Raw genomic sequence first — 14,203 nt, 5'->3', positions numbered from 1 at the left:
ACAAGCATCTGAAGAGCAAAAGTTACCTACGCTCCATTTTGAAGTGGGTTCACAGAAAAAAAATGACTCTAAACGGGTTATTAGCGCTATAAATATAGTAATTTAAAGAGATTATGTGAACCCACACGACTTCTTCCTCCACCCTTATCTTCCTTCATTACCGCTTATTTACTTATTCGCACCACTAGGATAATCGTATTATCTTTTCTACTCGGTATGATTTTATTTCTGCGAGGCGGCGCTACCACACCCTTCAGCACATGGTATCGGCTATCACTTCGTCGTCGAGATCCGCATCAAAGTGTCCAACTACACACCACTGTGTACTCATTTCCCGATGGAAGTCGGACATTGAAGGAATGGTTTGTGGAAACTGCGCCGACACAGCGTCATAGAAGTACTGCGATGTACTCATAAGAACCTCATCATTTGCGTCAACACGACGCAGTAATGGCGCATAAACTTCCATCTTCAGCTCGCTCGTTGGCACCAGGCCAGTTCCGACAAGCGCCGCAGTCGCGCGCAATATCCAAGTGACACTCAACTTGTCGCTGATTCCAAAACCCGCCGCAGAGCGAACAGTGAACATAGCTGCATTGACGAAGCTAGCATCCACACGTTCAACACGGCTGGCAATCACCGAGTACGAAAACGCAAAGCCACCGAGAGCGCTCGTACCCTTTGTGGACATCATATTCAGGGCTGTATCCCTCAGGGTAGAAAATTGTTCATCTGTAATACTGGCAGACCTACAGAGGGCGGCAACGGCAATACCAGCTGCAACAGCCGTCGCCGGTGTCTCAGCACGTTCCCATATAGGTTTCACAATATCCATCAATTTTGTAATATGGCTCAGGGTTTTACTGAGATTGCTGTAGCGCATGACTACGGAGATGAAGCGGCACATAACACCACGCAGTAAAGGTGAGTCAACGGCCCCTTTCTTTGCCACGACAGTGCCAAGAATAAGGTCAGCGTACCTCTCCGAGCGCTGCAGCAATTGGATCACAACGCGGAGCGCCAACACTCGAGCCTCCCCGACGTCACAGAGCGCTGCATTGAACATGGCGAGTGCCATGGTTCCCTCCACCATCGCCTCCTTACCACTTGCAGGGTAGCCCATTAGTTGAAGACATAATCTCACCACTGCAAGAACAACACCCCCATCGTTGCGCACAAAAAGAACTTTCGAGCAGCGTCCAGCGACGGTGTTTGTCGACCCAGCACTTACACGGCGTGGAGCGTACGTTAAGAGATCCTGGATGCATTCCACAGCCTGAACCTTTTGCATGGATGTACCGTAGTCAAGACCCCTGTTGTAGAAGGCCATAAGGGAGTCAAAGAGACGTGCTTGCCCGCCCTCACCGAGTACACTAAACTCGGGTTCCGTATCCGTGACCATGGCACGAGCGGTGACACCTAGAGTCTCTTGGAATACTCCCAGGTACTGTAGTAGATACCGTCCCACAGCGCGTTTGCTGGTGGTAAGATCTTGCTGCTCCTCCTCTTCCAGCGAGTCAACAATACGCCGTTCAATGGAGTTGAATAACTTTGGAATCATTGACACTGCAAGCGCCCTCATTTCATCGTTGTCACTGCCCAACGACTCGATTGCGGCTCGAAACACCGCAGAGAGGCTTTCGACAGATTCCGTAGAAATACCTAAACCAAAGGCTTCCGCAGCAGCTAGGGCACCGAGCTGCGTAGCTGGTGCCCGCAGCGCCTTCTGCCACTGCTCCTGTGGTATGTGCTCATACCCCTGACTGAGACCCGCAATGAACTTCTGATACGACTCGCTGGCACCATCCAGCCTCTGCACTAGAAAAGCTAGGAGTATTTTACCCGTGTCAGGAATGTACCGCCGCATCTGGTCATCCGCTTCCTCCACATCGAGAATAGTGTCCAAAAGTTCCAAGTTGTGCTGCACGTATTTGCTCTGTCGGTTGAGGTACCTGAATATAATCTCGAGTGCCACATTGGGTTTAACCTTTACCACCTCTACGACACCCCGAACGGAGGTTTCGAGTTGGGCCTCTGTGGCACTTTCAATAAGACCAGGTCCAACGATCTTTGAAACCTTCGCGAAGAGTTCACGGGCGCATTGCTGTACCTGAGGATCTTTCTCCTGCATACCTGGCAAAACACACCCCACAATCTGTCCCCCCATACCAATAAGACGTCGGCCGTCGACGTATCCAACAACACAAGTGAGACAAGTAAGAGCACCAAGCTTACTTCTGCGGTCGTCTTCCTTGTAGCGGTCGCACAGAGTGTCAATGAATGGTTCAATCATCTCGCTGAGGCGCGACGTGAATTCGATGGTCTTATTCGCCATCTCCGCACAATCTGGATTTTCCGATGGGGCGTATATGATCAAAAGGTCGATCAAACCGCTGAAAATTTTTTTGACAGCTCCACATGGACTTGCCACACATGCCTGCCACGCGTTGTTAGACTCTGTTCGCACGTTAAGATTGTGTTCGTTACGGCCACAGAAAATGGCTGACAAAAGTCGCACAAATCCCTCAGTACCAAGGGCCTCTTCAAGAGCTCCTAGAACGGATATTCCGCGCTTCTCAACACTGCGAGCGGATTCCACCTGTAGGATTTCCATGGCTCCCGTATCGTCGTCCGCTGCCGGCTCACCGTTGGTTTGTTCGTCTTCTTTTCCTCCCTTCTCACCATCCTCAGGACCGCGTTCCTTGACCGACTGAACACGCATTTTCTTTCGTATGTTCTGTACAATGTGAAGGAGTAACTTTGATGTTAGCAACAGGGAGCTGTGGCGCAACGTTGAGACCTCACTCAACACACCGTTCATCAACGGTTCAAGAACGAGAGCCAGATTTCGCGTGCCGTATAGGTTTATGATGCTTGAGCCTGCTGTCAATGCTACGTCACGAACACGGTCTGAAAAGTGGGAAAGACCTTCCAGAACCCACGGAAATGCCATTGGCAGAAGTTGCTGAAAGGTTGTTGGGTTGAGGGTGGAAGGGGCGTACACTACAATGTGCAAGAAACCTTCCCTCACTGGTGGTCGTTCGTCAAGCATGCCAGTTTCAATAACTGCAAATGAGTCGTAGAGGACGGCGTCACCACAGCTTTCTACAATTTCAACAAAAACTTGCGCAGCTCCCGCTTTCTCAACACTGCTACCGTGCGACTTGTGCAGGTTTGAAAAGCACCACGCCACGATTTCATCAACAAGGGTACCGCCGATTGCAGCTGCGAGGGCGGCAATCGCTTTTGCGCTGGTGGTGCGAGTCTCTGTTTTGGGATCCTCTGCAGCCTCCTCCAACAGCGAGACGAGTTGTTGACAGTATGGCTTGAGCGACTGGGTGTCGTTGACGAGGTTTACCATTGATGCAACAATCTGCGCCGCTTTCGGCCGTGTGTGAGGCATCTGGTTACTGAGTCCGCGGGAGATAATAGGAATGATGAGAGCAAGTGAGGCCGGATCTACAGCGTTCACAAAGCGTGTGTAAAGCAGAGTATCCAGCGCATTTTCGGTTTCAGTATTAGGTGAGCGAAGGGCGGCGAGAATGACTTCCACGTGCTCTCGGATTTCAGTATTAGATACGACACCAGCAACCCGCCGCAAGGCATTCATGGCTGCTGCCGACACGTTGTGGTTGACGTCGAACAAACAGGCATTAATATGCTTCGTAATCTCTGGAAGTGTTGCTGCTAACTGCTTAGGTGAACAAAACGCAACATAACCTATGAAGTTAAGTGGCGGTATGCGCATCTTTGCCTGATCCGCCGCGAGACCCTTCACTAGTCGAGGTATTAGTTGCCTCAAACCCACTGCGGTAAGAGAGCTAACCATCAACCGCGAGGCATCATCAGCGCATTCAGACACCTTTTGATCCTTGTCGGCAACGCCCTCCAGCAACCCACTAGACATCGCAAGCGCATAGGGTTCAAATTTCGGGCCCATAACTTCGGACAATACTTCAAGCAAAACCATTACACCCGAACGCTCGGCCTGTTTTTCACGCATAGATGCCTGCATCGTTTCCAATATGTTGTAGCGGCGCAGCGAAGTGAGTCCAAGTCCATGCAAAACACCGGCAACACCGTATGCATGTGCCTTTTTCTTGATGTATGAACCAGAGTGAAGAACCTGCTTCAGACACTTTTGAACAAACTCATCCAACTGGGGCAGCGAACACGCATCCTTGTTCTTTGTTACTTCAACCATCGAGTCACACACCGTGCGGTGAACCATTGCGGAGGTCGAATTATTGAGCGTGCTCCCTTGTTGCACAATTATAGACTCCAACAAAGAGTTTTCCTTCAGACGGCAGCCAATAATCGTTAACCACACAGTCGAAATGGCGAGGTAGAGCTCTTTATGAACTGGAGTTATATCCTTTGGTGGCTTACTTAAACGTACCTGCAGAGTTTGTGACATCGCTTTAAGGACAACCAATGAGCAGTCGTGTAATACGACGCGCCCACAGGAAAGCACCACGAGCATAAAGGGTTCCGTATTTGGTGACTCAACGATAGTGCATAAATAAAGAAGAACGTCTTGGAAAGCATCGCCTTTCAATGACGAAGAAAGTACCTCAATAGCCACAACCGACCCTAACCCCCCAATTTTGCAAATGTCCTTGAGCCATGAACGTTGCTGAACATCCGTTGTATTGGGTAATAGAAAGAGCTCGCGCATTGATGCGCTTATGCGAGTTGCGTGGTGTTTTTGTTGCTGACCGTAGGCTTGCAAAAAATAAGTGAGATCATTCCAGTCTGTCGGGCAAAGAGTAAAAGGGTGGCTTGAGTTTTGGGTGATACCCCGCATTGACCTTACAACATCCGTAGAGGAGTCATGAAGAAACACCGCAGCTAGGGTTAAGGCACGACGGCAAGTCGAAAAGTGTGAAAACCTATGATATGCTGCCGCGGTTACTTCTTTCACTGTGTCTACCTGGTTGAAGAACCCCAGCTCCAGAGCAACAAGATGAGAAGTGGGAATCATTTCCATCAAAAGGTTGATCCCCTGTTGCACACTCTTAAACAGCGAAGGAAACCTCTGCAATATCGTGTACAGCAACTGTAGCGTCTCCGTCGGCTGCGGTAAGTTTGCCTGACCAATGTTCTGAATCAACACACCCATGATTTGGTGTTGAGTTGCGAGGGGAATTGTTGTACGAACAGCTTGGCTTCCACGACCGGCTTTGAATGCTACATGTGAGAACGGGAGCAGCACCACGAACAGCGGGGGAGGGAGCATTTTTGTCATTGACTGACGCAAATACGTCGCCATAGTAGAAACACGAGAAACATCGTCTACAGAGAGTGAGGCTTTTCCCTCTAACTCAGCAACCGTTCTGGACATGCCCTCAGCTATGTGTGCAAACGCTGTTCGTGAAAGGAGTCCAGCAATAGCATCAACAAGCAACCGCTCCAGTACTTCTGGCACATCGTTTCCACTCAATGTTTCCTGCAAATAGGGAAAAAGTACCGCCACGCACTCGAGGGGGAAGTCGCCTGACGTGCCTAGAGTACGAACAGTCACAAGGGCAGTTTTCCGCTGTAACAGAATATCCTCAATAACCCTGCTGTGCTTTTGGATCTCTTTGCGGAGCTCCTCCCGACCCTTCTCAAGTGCGGCGGCATCCCTTCTTTTCATATCCTCAAAGTCATCCTCGGCCATGCCTTTGGGTGGTTTGGAGGGATAAGTTTTTAACAACTGCCGCTCTCGCAACGTCTTTTCCTCGTATTGCAACATTGCCGCCGGGGACGCAGCGGCTATCGCCCGGTCTCGCATATCCAAGGCAAGCATATACTCCACTGACTCTTTGACTGCATCAAGGAGCTTGTTAAAAATTATTTGTGACGAAGCAAACCCGGTCCTAGTTCCTAGGAGTAACACCAAACCGCGACTCGCCGCCGTGCGTAAGTGGACAGATTCACTGAAGTACCCACAGAGCCCATCAACAAGTGCATCGTGGTGCAAAACCAGGAGATGTCTGTGTTCTCCGCTGAAGAGCGAATCAAATAGCCGCCGCTGGACAACCTTGGAGCTTGTCCGCATGCGTCCCAAGACCGAGTCGTTGTCACAGAAATAGTAAGGGTCTTCACCCTGAATATGATCATGGCCACAACAAATCACAAGTTCCCGAAGCGCGGTAGGAACTGCCATCTTGGCAGTGTGTTTTAGTAACGCCGAGGCGACGGGTAGTAGCGCACCGCAGGCAGAATTCGACAATATGTTTGTTTTTTCTTTCTCCTCCAGCCCGAATACAACATGGGTAACACTGTCCCATAACGCAATAGCGGCACTTGCATCACTTGCAAGATCCTCTACAGAGTCTGAGAGGCGTCGGCGCAGTAACCCACTTCTGTGCGTAAGAAGAAGAGCCATTGGAGAAAAAACAAATACGTTTGCGAGCGCAACCGCCGTCTCCGCGAGGGCATCCAACTCGTCTCTACTCTCCCCAATCCGTGAAACCACATCAGCCCGGCACAAGACTGTGCAAAGTTTAGGGGAAACTTTTGCTTTACTTTCTACAAGAGACCGGAGCGCTATGAAGGCAGCTGGCCTATAGGCATCCACTTCCTCACAACTATCAAAGAGAAGTTCATTCAACCCCTCGATAACATCGCTCGGTGCCCGCTTGGGGGAAATATACAGTGCCATGGCCCATCTCACCTCCTCATTACCTTTGGCACTTTTGAGCGCGGCCCGCATTTCGTCCACGACACGGTTCTCCACACCACTGACCTGAAGCAGCCTCCAGGCTGCTTTAACAGCATCTGCAGAATGACTCACCAAATCTCTCTCTATAATCTTTACAATGTCTTCCTGACGGACCCTTAAGCGAGACGTTTCGGATGATGCACGCAAAACAGCACTGGTGAGGATCATGATCGATGCCTTTTCCGTTGAAGCGCAGCATTTTTGCATAACGGCAGCGGCGGCCCGAACAAACAAGGGTAACAATTCTTCCTCCATCCCTATTCCAAGAAAAATCAAACAGTAGAGTGTTTCCCATTCCTGTGCGACCTCGGGGGTAAGTATCTTCCCTTTGTTCACAAACGGCATGAGCAACTGGAAGAAGCTGTCTTCACCATGGGTCATGAAATAGCCTCTCTTGTCACTCACAGGAAGCGCCAGGATGACAGTCAGGTAATCGCGGGTGCTGTTTAACGAACAATTAGTGAGTCCCATGTTGTAAAGACATAACTGTATCACCTCTTCCGCTTTATCGACCAGCAACGATCCGGGAACAGGCCTCTTTCCAAGAAGGTGAAGCATCAGCATCGGTGAGCTCTTCACTGTCTGCTGCACTGTTTCCTTCGAAATAGGGCATGACCACGAGGGAAACACGGACAGCGTCAATGCTTGCGGTGGTGGAAGTTTCTCAATGAGGGCACCCCATTTCTCGCGCAAGTGGTTGCAACTCTTTTCCAGAATCCGCCGAAGCCGCCGCATGGGACCACACAACAATACGTTTTCATTGCCAACGGGTATGTTGAGGGACAAACTTGAAAAAGAGTGTTTCCTACACGCTGCATGAAGCTTGGCGTAGTGCAGAACCACCGTAGCAAATATGTTCAAGAATAGTGTTTGCTCTTCTCCCGCTTGGGGTACGGCATCTCCCTTAAATAACGGTGGCGCCGCCGCTTTGAGAATTTCCTCCGCACAGCGCAGTGCAGTGCGGGAGTAACCCATAGGTAAGGTCGCTGTTTGGTGAAGAATGCTTGTCCACTCTTCACGCGTCAGCGGTGTGTCCCTCACGACGAGAGGGAGAAGTTGTCGTTGCAGCTGCCGCTGGTACCTGATAGGAAAGCTTGGTATTTTTGCTGCACCCAACACACATTGAATAACAGACACTGCGGGCAGGCGCTGAAGCGGTCGCGCGGCCAATGCGTTAATGTTCTCAGGTACTTCGGTTGTACGTAGCCCCGCCTCCTGTTGTTCTTGAACCCCCTTCACATATTGGTTAAGCAAGGCCACCTCACGCTCAGTGAGGGGATGTGAGTAATTGAAAAGTACCTTGACAGCACGCGGGATGAGCGGAGAGCCTCGCTGAAATGCTGCAACAACACCGCGAATATCCATGTTGCTTGCGCCTGTGCCCCTGCTAATGGTCGCACCTGGTTTTATACTTAACGATACTATTTTTTTTTTTCCTCCCCCGTTTATTTTTATTTGTTGCTTGTCTGCTACTTTCCCCTCTCTGATATGTAAGCACATTCCGGTAAACCGAAAAAAAGCGGGGGCAAACGAGCACTTGGTAGCGTGAACTCAAACAGTTTCACCGTCGCAAATCCTTCAAAGTAAGGTTAACAACAATGAAAGAGGGAATTTGCACAACACCTGCAGGAAAGAAAAGAAGCTCCATGTCGATGAGGTTTCTAGTGCCCGCTGCAGTTAGGCCGTCGAGAGGGATATCTCGGGAACCGAGCTTAAACATGCAGTGCGAGGTTTCAGACGCCGTCCCATAACTCCATCACCCTCTTCCTCATTCGAATTGAGAGAGGATGCACGGTATGATGTTGTGGGAAGAGAGTACACGCAGAATTCAAAAAGGTAGCGCAGAAGCCATCATTCGACCACTTGGGGAATGCAAAACATACGCCCTTCTTCCCTGGTCATCATTCCGCGCTTCCACGTCGTTGTTTTCGTATGTGGCGGAAAAAAAAAATTTTTAAATCTAAGTTTTACGTCACACAGTAAGGCCTCCACCAGCGCGAGCGGTCACTCCACTTTCCTTACGGAGCCCTCAAGATTTCGCACATTCCACCATATTTGCCCAACGTGGCATACAACAGCTAGCACCGCTGCAGTTGGCGGGCAGCTAACGAATATCAGACAGACCAAAATAACACCTGCAAGTGGCAGCGGATCGGTTTGCGGCAGTTTTGCGCAATGTGCGTAAATGGGAATGTGAACAATGGAACTACACGTGCATGCCATGGTAATGATCCACAAAGCAACGTACGAGAAGGGCCCCAAGGTATAGGTCCCATACCCACCCTTTTCTATGTGGACAGCGTGGCACGGTATGATGGCAAGTAGCAGAGCCAAGTTGAGAACCAACATGATCGTTGGAAGACGAAGAAACATGCTTTTGCTTTTCGCACCAATATTCACGAGGACAAAGCACTGCGAGATCCAACATACGACAAGCCCTGCGTCGATACACCGTAGAGGAATCAGTTGCCGTGCCCACGACTCAGGGAGTACCGCATTCAGGAGGGCAGGTGAGAATGTTGCTTTTCCAACATTAGGGAACATAAGTGATATCCAACTCGTAAGAAAGAAAAACAACATTGCCTCGTCAACAGACACAAACCGATTGCCCCATATGAAGATATTTTTCTCATAGTGGAGCGTGTGCGAAAGAATCGTGGGCAGGGCCACAAGGGCAGTCGTGACTGCAACATTGGAGAACGAGAATCCAAGTACAGACATTGAAACGCAGGTCGACATCAACGAAGTAACACAATCTAACCCGTGGTCTAGATATTCACCAATGTTGCTGGTTTTCTTCAAGCGACGAGCAAGGCAGCCGTCAGTATTATCAGCAACACAGTAAATAAGGTTGAGAAACCCACAGAGTAGCAGCATGGATGTGGGTGTAAACACAGAGTTAAAGTATGGCTGCAGCATTGATGGGTAAAGCGGTGAAGGACCCGGGGCATCCATCCACTTAGGGCTTTTGATCAGAAAATACGAGCCGGGAACAAACGTCGCGAACGGGGGTTCAAAAAATGTGTTCAGTGGCATAGCTGTAAGCAGTAACAATGATGAAACGACTGTTGCAAAAATACCGGTTAGCGTCACTTTGTTTGGGGTCCATGTTGTTGGGTAAAGCGATGCCGCATATTTGTATACCGGACTCAATACATACTCGAAGAGGTACGACAGTTGTGGCACCACCGGCGACGACAGGTCCTCGCACCGCGTAGAAGTGAGTAAGTCTACTACTCCCATATATTCTCCCCTCCTTCCGCTACGTTTAGTGTTTCCCTCCAATTTAACGCGAGAGGAGGCGTGATACTAGGTGCCCGGTAAAATACAAGAAGCAGATCCTTTGTGCACGTACTTACGTAATAAAAATATGAAGAAAAAATAAATAGAAATACGCTATCAAATATAATTGATGCCTGTTGTCCTTCCTTCTTTCCCTTCTCTTTCACGCTCACCCTCTAGGGTTCCCACAACGGGAAGAGTGATCAAATGGAAGGGGAAAAACACATCTGCGTAACGTTTATTGCGATAAAGCATGTAACCATACACTTACAGAATTAACTCCCATCGCGACTAGTGTACCATCATCAACCCACGTCCCCCAATGTTTTCCTTTACGGCGTGAATGTGGTCAATAATTCGATTGTCTGCCGTCCTGCAGATATATACGACAAGGCGGTTGTGTATCCCATGCGTATTGAGCAGCCGCCGCATCATCTTTGGACTCCATTCGAACTCTGTTCTTCCGTCATACGAACAAGGTTCAATGACATTGATTGTAGAGTCCCCCTGAAAGTATTTCAATTCCACCGCGAAGGCACGGTCGTTATGAAAGTCACGAAACCCAGCCACGAGACCGTGGTCGTGCATTACCCGCGCGCATCCTCGTGTTTCAATGGTGGAAGGTACGACAACGAACCGCTTCCGTTGCTCCGTTGCCTCCCGAATCCGATGACAGAAGTCATATATTGGAGTATACAAGTTCTCCTCCCGCCTGCGCGGCACGCGCTTTTCTATCTGGACTCGGTCGTCATCCTGGACACTCGGTTTGTCGTACGTCCCGTAGTATAACGCATGGTCCCCCTTATGCTGAAAGAAAAGCCTCGTGATAGGATCAGCAGGGAGGTCGCGCCGGCGCTCTACTCCCGGTAAATCAACGAGTGGGGTTTGTGGTACAGCTTCATGGGAACTGACTGCCTCACTGCGTTGCAGTCGCGCCTGCATTGGCATTCGCTCCTCCTCCAGCAGCGCGTTCAACTGCTGGCGGAGCAATCTCTCATCCCGTTTGACATCGTTGGCAACAGCGAAGAGGCTCCCTTCTCGCTCTCGCTTCCCATGCAGAAGACGATGCCCTTGCGCCGCACCTAAAGGGGGCACCGCCCCGTAAACCTTCGCCAGAGAAAGAAGCGACTGGCGGAGCATTCTAAACAGCTAATCCACTTCCTCAAGGTCCGCAGGTACACGTCGAAACCCTACCACTTACCTATTTCACAACAAAGATACGTCCCCCTCTTCGGCGTGCAGCTTCCAAGGCGAAAGCGCCCCTATCTGTATCTCTTATTTACCAGCTCTCACCTTTCGCCGTGCCACCGCGAATGAAATTGTAGGAAGGTTTTACAACTCGAAGAAAGTGGTGCACTGGCCGGCAAGAAAATTTGAATAAACCACTGGGTTTTTCTAGTGAACCGTACCGTAATTCCGTCCACAGAGTTAAACCCTGTCAAGCGGCGAAAAGTGAGGAACTGGTATCGAAAAAGGAAGAAGAGTAAAAACAAGTACAAGCACTAGGTAAGGTGGTCAACGGGTAAACCGCTAGGTTTACTTTCACCCAAACAGTTGTTACCTAGGCATTTATTTTCCTCTTAATGTTGCACCAACGTGTTAGCAATCGTCCATCCTTTACACAAAAAATATTATAAACGCATCACAGCTGGTGTTAACCGAGGGCATCGTTTGAATCGAATACCCTGCATTTAATGAAGGAATGCATCCATTTTGGGTTCACTTGCAGTCACAACTTCCCAAAAAGAGACGAGCGGTATCGTAGCTAAATAACATGTCGATACATTTCGTACGTTGAGCCTTCATCGGTCCTACGCTCGATCCGTATGATGCTTCCGCGGGGAAGGTCCAAATACTCAACCATTGGGTCGTCGTTAAGTATACGCGGAAGTTGCGTAATCATCAGCTTCCTTTGCTCCAGGAACGCCCGGACTTCAACATCCGTCATCGGCACGTGTTTCGGCACCGATTGGTGCCTTGATATGTTGTATGCGAGCTCATCCTCCTCGAATACCTGAATCCGAATAACCTGCCCTGTTGTACCGGGATGGAGGCCGCCTCCCGCTTCACGGATACTTCGCCGACCTCCGCGAACCTTAGACCCAACCACAACGATCATAGAACTGGCATTTCTCCGTTGTGCCACCTCTCGAAGGTTATTTAGGACATCCACGCCAAGTGATTGAACAAAGAACGCACACAGAATTGTTTCGTTCTTTTTTCGACTAGAAGGCTCGGCTGTGGGGCCCCTTCCATCCACCTCATCTTCCGTTTTGCAACTGATTGCCCCACCCCCGAAACCGATTCGAGAGGATGACCCCTTACACACAAGCTCCAGCGAAGAGTAAAGGAAATCTTGTGAAGCATCACGGAGCGCTTTTGTACGCTTCGATTTCGACGGATCCTTTCCCGGCCTCCCTTCCTGCTTCGCCTCCTCTTCTTCTTCAGCGGTCGTCTGCCGGTGACGTTGTAAATAAGAAGAGCATCTTTGGGTAAACCACTGGTAATTCAGGCCATCCGTTATATCGTACAACCTTGAATCGCGGATTGCATTGGCAACATCGGACGGATGACTTACGACAAAACCACGGTCAATGGCCATTTGAATTACAGTATTGAATGCGCGGTACAACCGTATCATCTTGAAACTTTTGACGGAATCCATATTGTAGCGTGCTGGAGAACTAAACGAGGGAGGGTATAGTTGCTAATGGGGGTATGCTTGTTCCGTGTTGTACTGCTTTGTCTGGACTATTAAACGGAAGAGCCTATATTTTAATGCGCCACCCTGCGTGCACATAATAAAAGGGCAGGCAGCGAGAATGAAATGGTAAAGAAAGATGTATAAGTAAGAAATTTTCGCTATTCGGCAACGTAACAGTATGTGGTGAGTTCTGACACAACAAAGGCATTAGAAAACTTGTTGCGCCATGCACACCTTGTTATAAATGGGTAGAAATAATACTGTCATATATATATATATTTGTGGTTTCGTTAAGGGCTTGTGCCAGAACGAAACAGTCGCAGCCGTGGAAAGCACAAAGGATACCGCGTGACCCCTACACTACCTGTCGGTACGTAACGTAGAAACCGGCCGATACGCTCTTCCGCTCGATTCGTACGACGCGACCGCGCTCCAGCCCCAAGTAAGCTGCCACAGGATCAGTTGAGAGAATACGTGGTAGCATGTTTAGCTCCAATGAATGAGCCTCAAGCATCTCCTTGACCTCCTCGTCCTCTAGCTGTGTATGTTTGGGTACCAATTCGTGATGAGTGATATTCACCACAAGGTCATCCTCGTCGAACAGCTGAACCTTTTGACCAGTGCCGCTACGGTTGATGCAATCCACATAACGCTTAACTGTAGCATTTACCTTCCCATGTGTTACGATGATTACGCGTTCGCAATTCGCATCCATTGCTGTTTGGCAGTACCCCTTCATCCCCTCCATTCCTAGTTCAGAAGCAAAGAACACCATGGCCCGACTGCGGTGCGTGCCACCGACACGTTCACACGGTACCGTCATGCGCTCACGGTAAATCCTCCTCCCCTCTCTGTCTACATATTGCTCACAGAACTGTCCAACCGTCTCCGGGATGATGCTGCTCGGGACTTGATACTTCCGGTCCCTCATCATCTCCCCCACCGTCCTCATCACCCGAAACATACGATCATAGACAAGCTCCTCTTGGCCGATGGCGTAGCTTTCACTGCTCATTGTATGTCGTCGCTGGTTTCCCCTATCCTACCTACAGATTGCATTAGCGTAACGAAAAGCCAACAACAGAAAATGAGACGGAAAGTCAACCAAACATCTTGTCAAAATAAAAGGCAATGATCACCACAGGACAAAGGAGCACTCAGCTGCAAAGTACGGAAACCTGAAGGGGATAAGCAAACCAGTGAAAAGGTGCAATGAAATTGCGCTTAGCCTACCGGTAGCCCACCGTGCACACATATAAGTAAACAAATGAACAAACACAGAAAAAGCTGTGTTATATTGACTCTATCGCTCTGGATAAGATTTCATCCCACTCTATAGGTAAATAAAAAACGTTGCACCACGACTCTTAGGTGGGCTTACTTACACAGCCTTAAAGCAGCAGGAGGCACTCATCTGGAATAAAAAGGGGGAAAAGATCACGTGCCAGCAGAAACCTTAACATTCTGCTCGCTGCATAACAATCACTTACAACCATGGAAGAGGGGGA

General features: G+C 49.5%; 5 protein-coding genes across 5 annotated transcripts; all 5 read right to left on the bottom strand.

The window, feature by feature from the left end:
• Positions 1-253: 253 nt before the first annotated feature.
• TEOVI_000423300 (uncharacterized protein) lies at positions 254-8,074 on the bottom strand (the record flags this gene model as incomplete). Its single annotated transcript, XM_067227028.1, has 1 exon — positions 254-8,074. One exon carries the CDS (start codon positions 8,072-8,074, stop codon positions 254-256), a length of 7,821 nt encoding a protein of 2,606 aa, XP_067083129.1.
• A 639-nt stretch (positions 8,075-8,713) lies between these two features.
• Positions 8,714-9,952, bottom strand: TEOVI_000423200 (ethanolamine phosphotransferase (EPT); the record flags this gene model as incomplete). The annotated part of the gene is made up of 1 exon (XM_067227027.1): positions 8,714-9,952. The coding sequence occupies one exon, from the start codon at positions 9,950-9,952 to the stop codon at positions 8,714-8,716; it is 1,239 nt and encodes a 412-aa protein (XP_067083128.1).
• Positions 9,953-10,282: 330 nt separating this feature from the next.
• TEOVI_000423100 (30S ribosomal protein S8, putative) lies at positions 10,283-11,131 on the bottom strand (the record flags this gene model as incomplete). The annotated part of the gene is made up of 1 exon (XM_067227026.1): positions 10,283-11,131. The coding sequence occupies one exon, from the start codon at positions 11,129-11,131 to the stop codon at positions 10,283-10,285; it is 849 nt and encodes a 282-aa protein (XP_067083127.1).
• A 625-nt stretch (positions 11,132-11,756) lies between these two features.
• TEOVI_000423000 (DNA-directed RNA polymerase I subunit RPB5z, putative) lies at positions 11,757-12,656 on the bottom strand (the record flags this gene model as incomplete). Its single annotated transcript, XM_067227025.1, has 1 exon — positions 11,757-12,656. One exon carries the CDS (start codon positions 12,654-12,656, stop codon positions 11,757-11,759), a length of 900 nt encoding a protein of 299 aa, XP_067083126.1.
• A 394-nt stretch (positions 12,657-13,050) lies between these two features.
• Positions 13,051-13,710, bottom strand: TEOVI_000422900 (DNA-directed RNA polymerase II/III subunit, putative; the record flags this gene model as incomplete). The annotated part of the gene is made up of 1 exon (XM_067227024.1): positions 13,051-13,710. The coding sequence occupies one exon, from the start codon at positions 13,708-13,710 to the stop codon at positions 13,051-13,053; it is 660 nt and encodes a 219-aa protein (XP_067083125.1).
• Between the last annotated feature and the right edge of the window lie 493 nt (positions 13,711-14,203).

The sequence above is a fragment of the Trypanosoma equiperdum genome, assembly GCF_001457755.1.
Source record: "Trypanosoma equiperdum strain OVI genome assembly, contig: ctg_882, whole genome shotgun sequence".
Lineage (NCBI taxonomy): Eukaryota > Euglenozoa > Kinetoplastea > Trypanosomatida > Trypanosomatidae > Trypanosoma > Trypanosoma equiperdum.
Note: the sequence above shows the minus strand (reverse complement) of the source record. Positions and strands in the feature narration are given on the sequence as shown.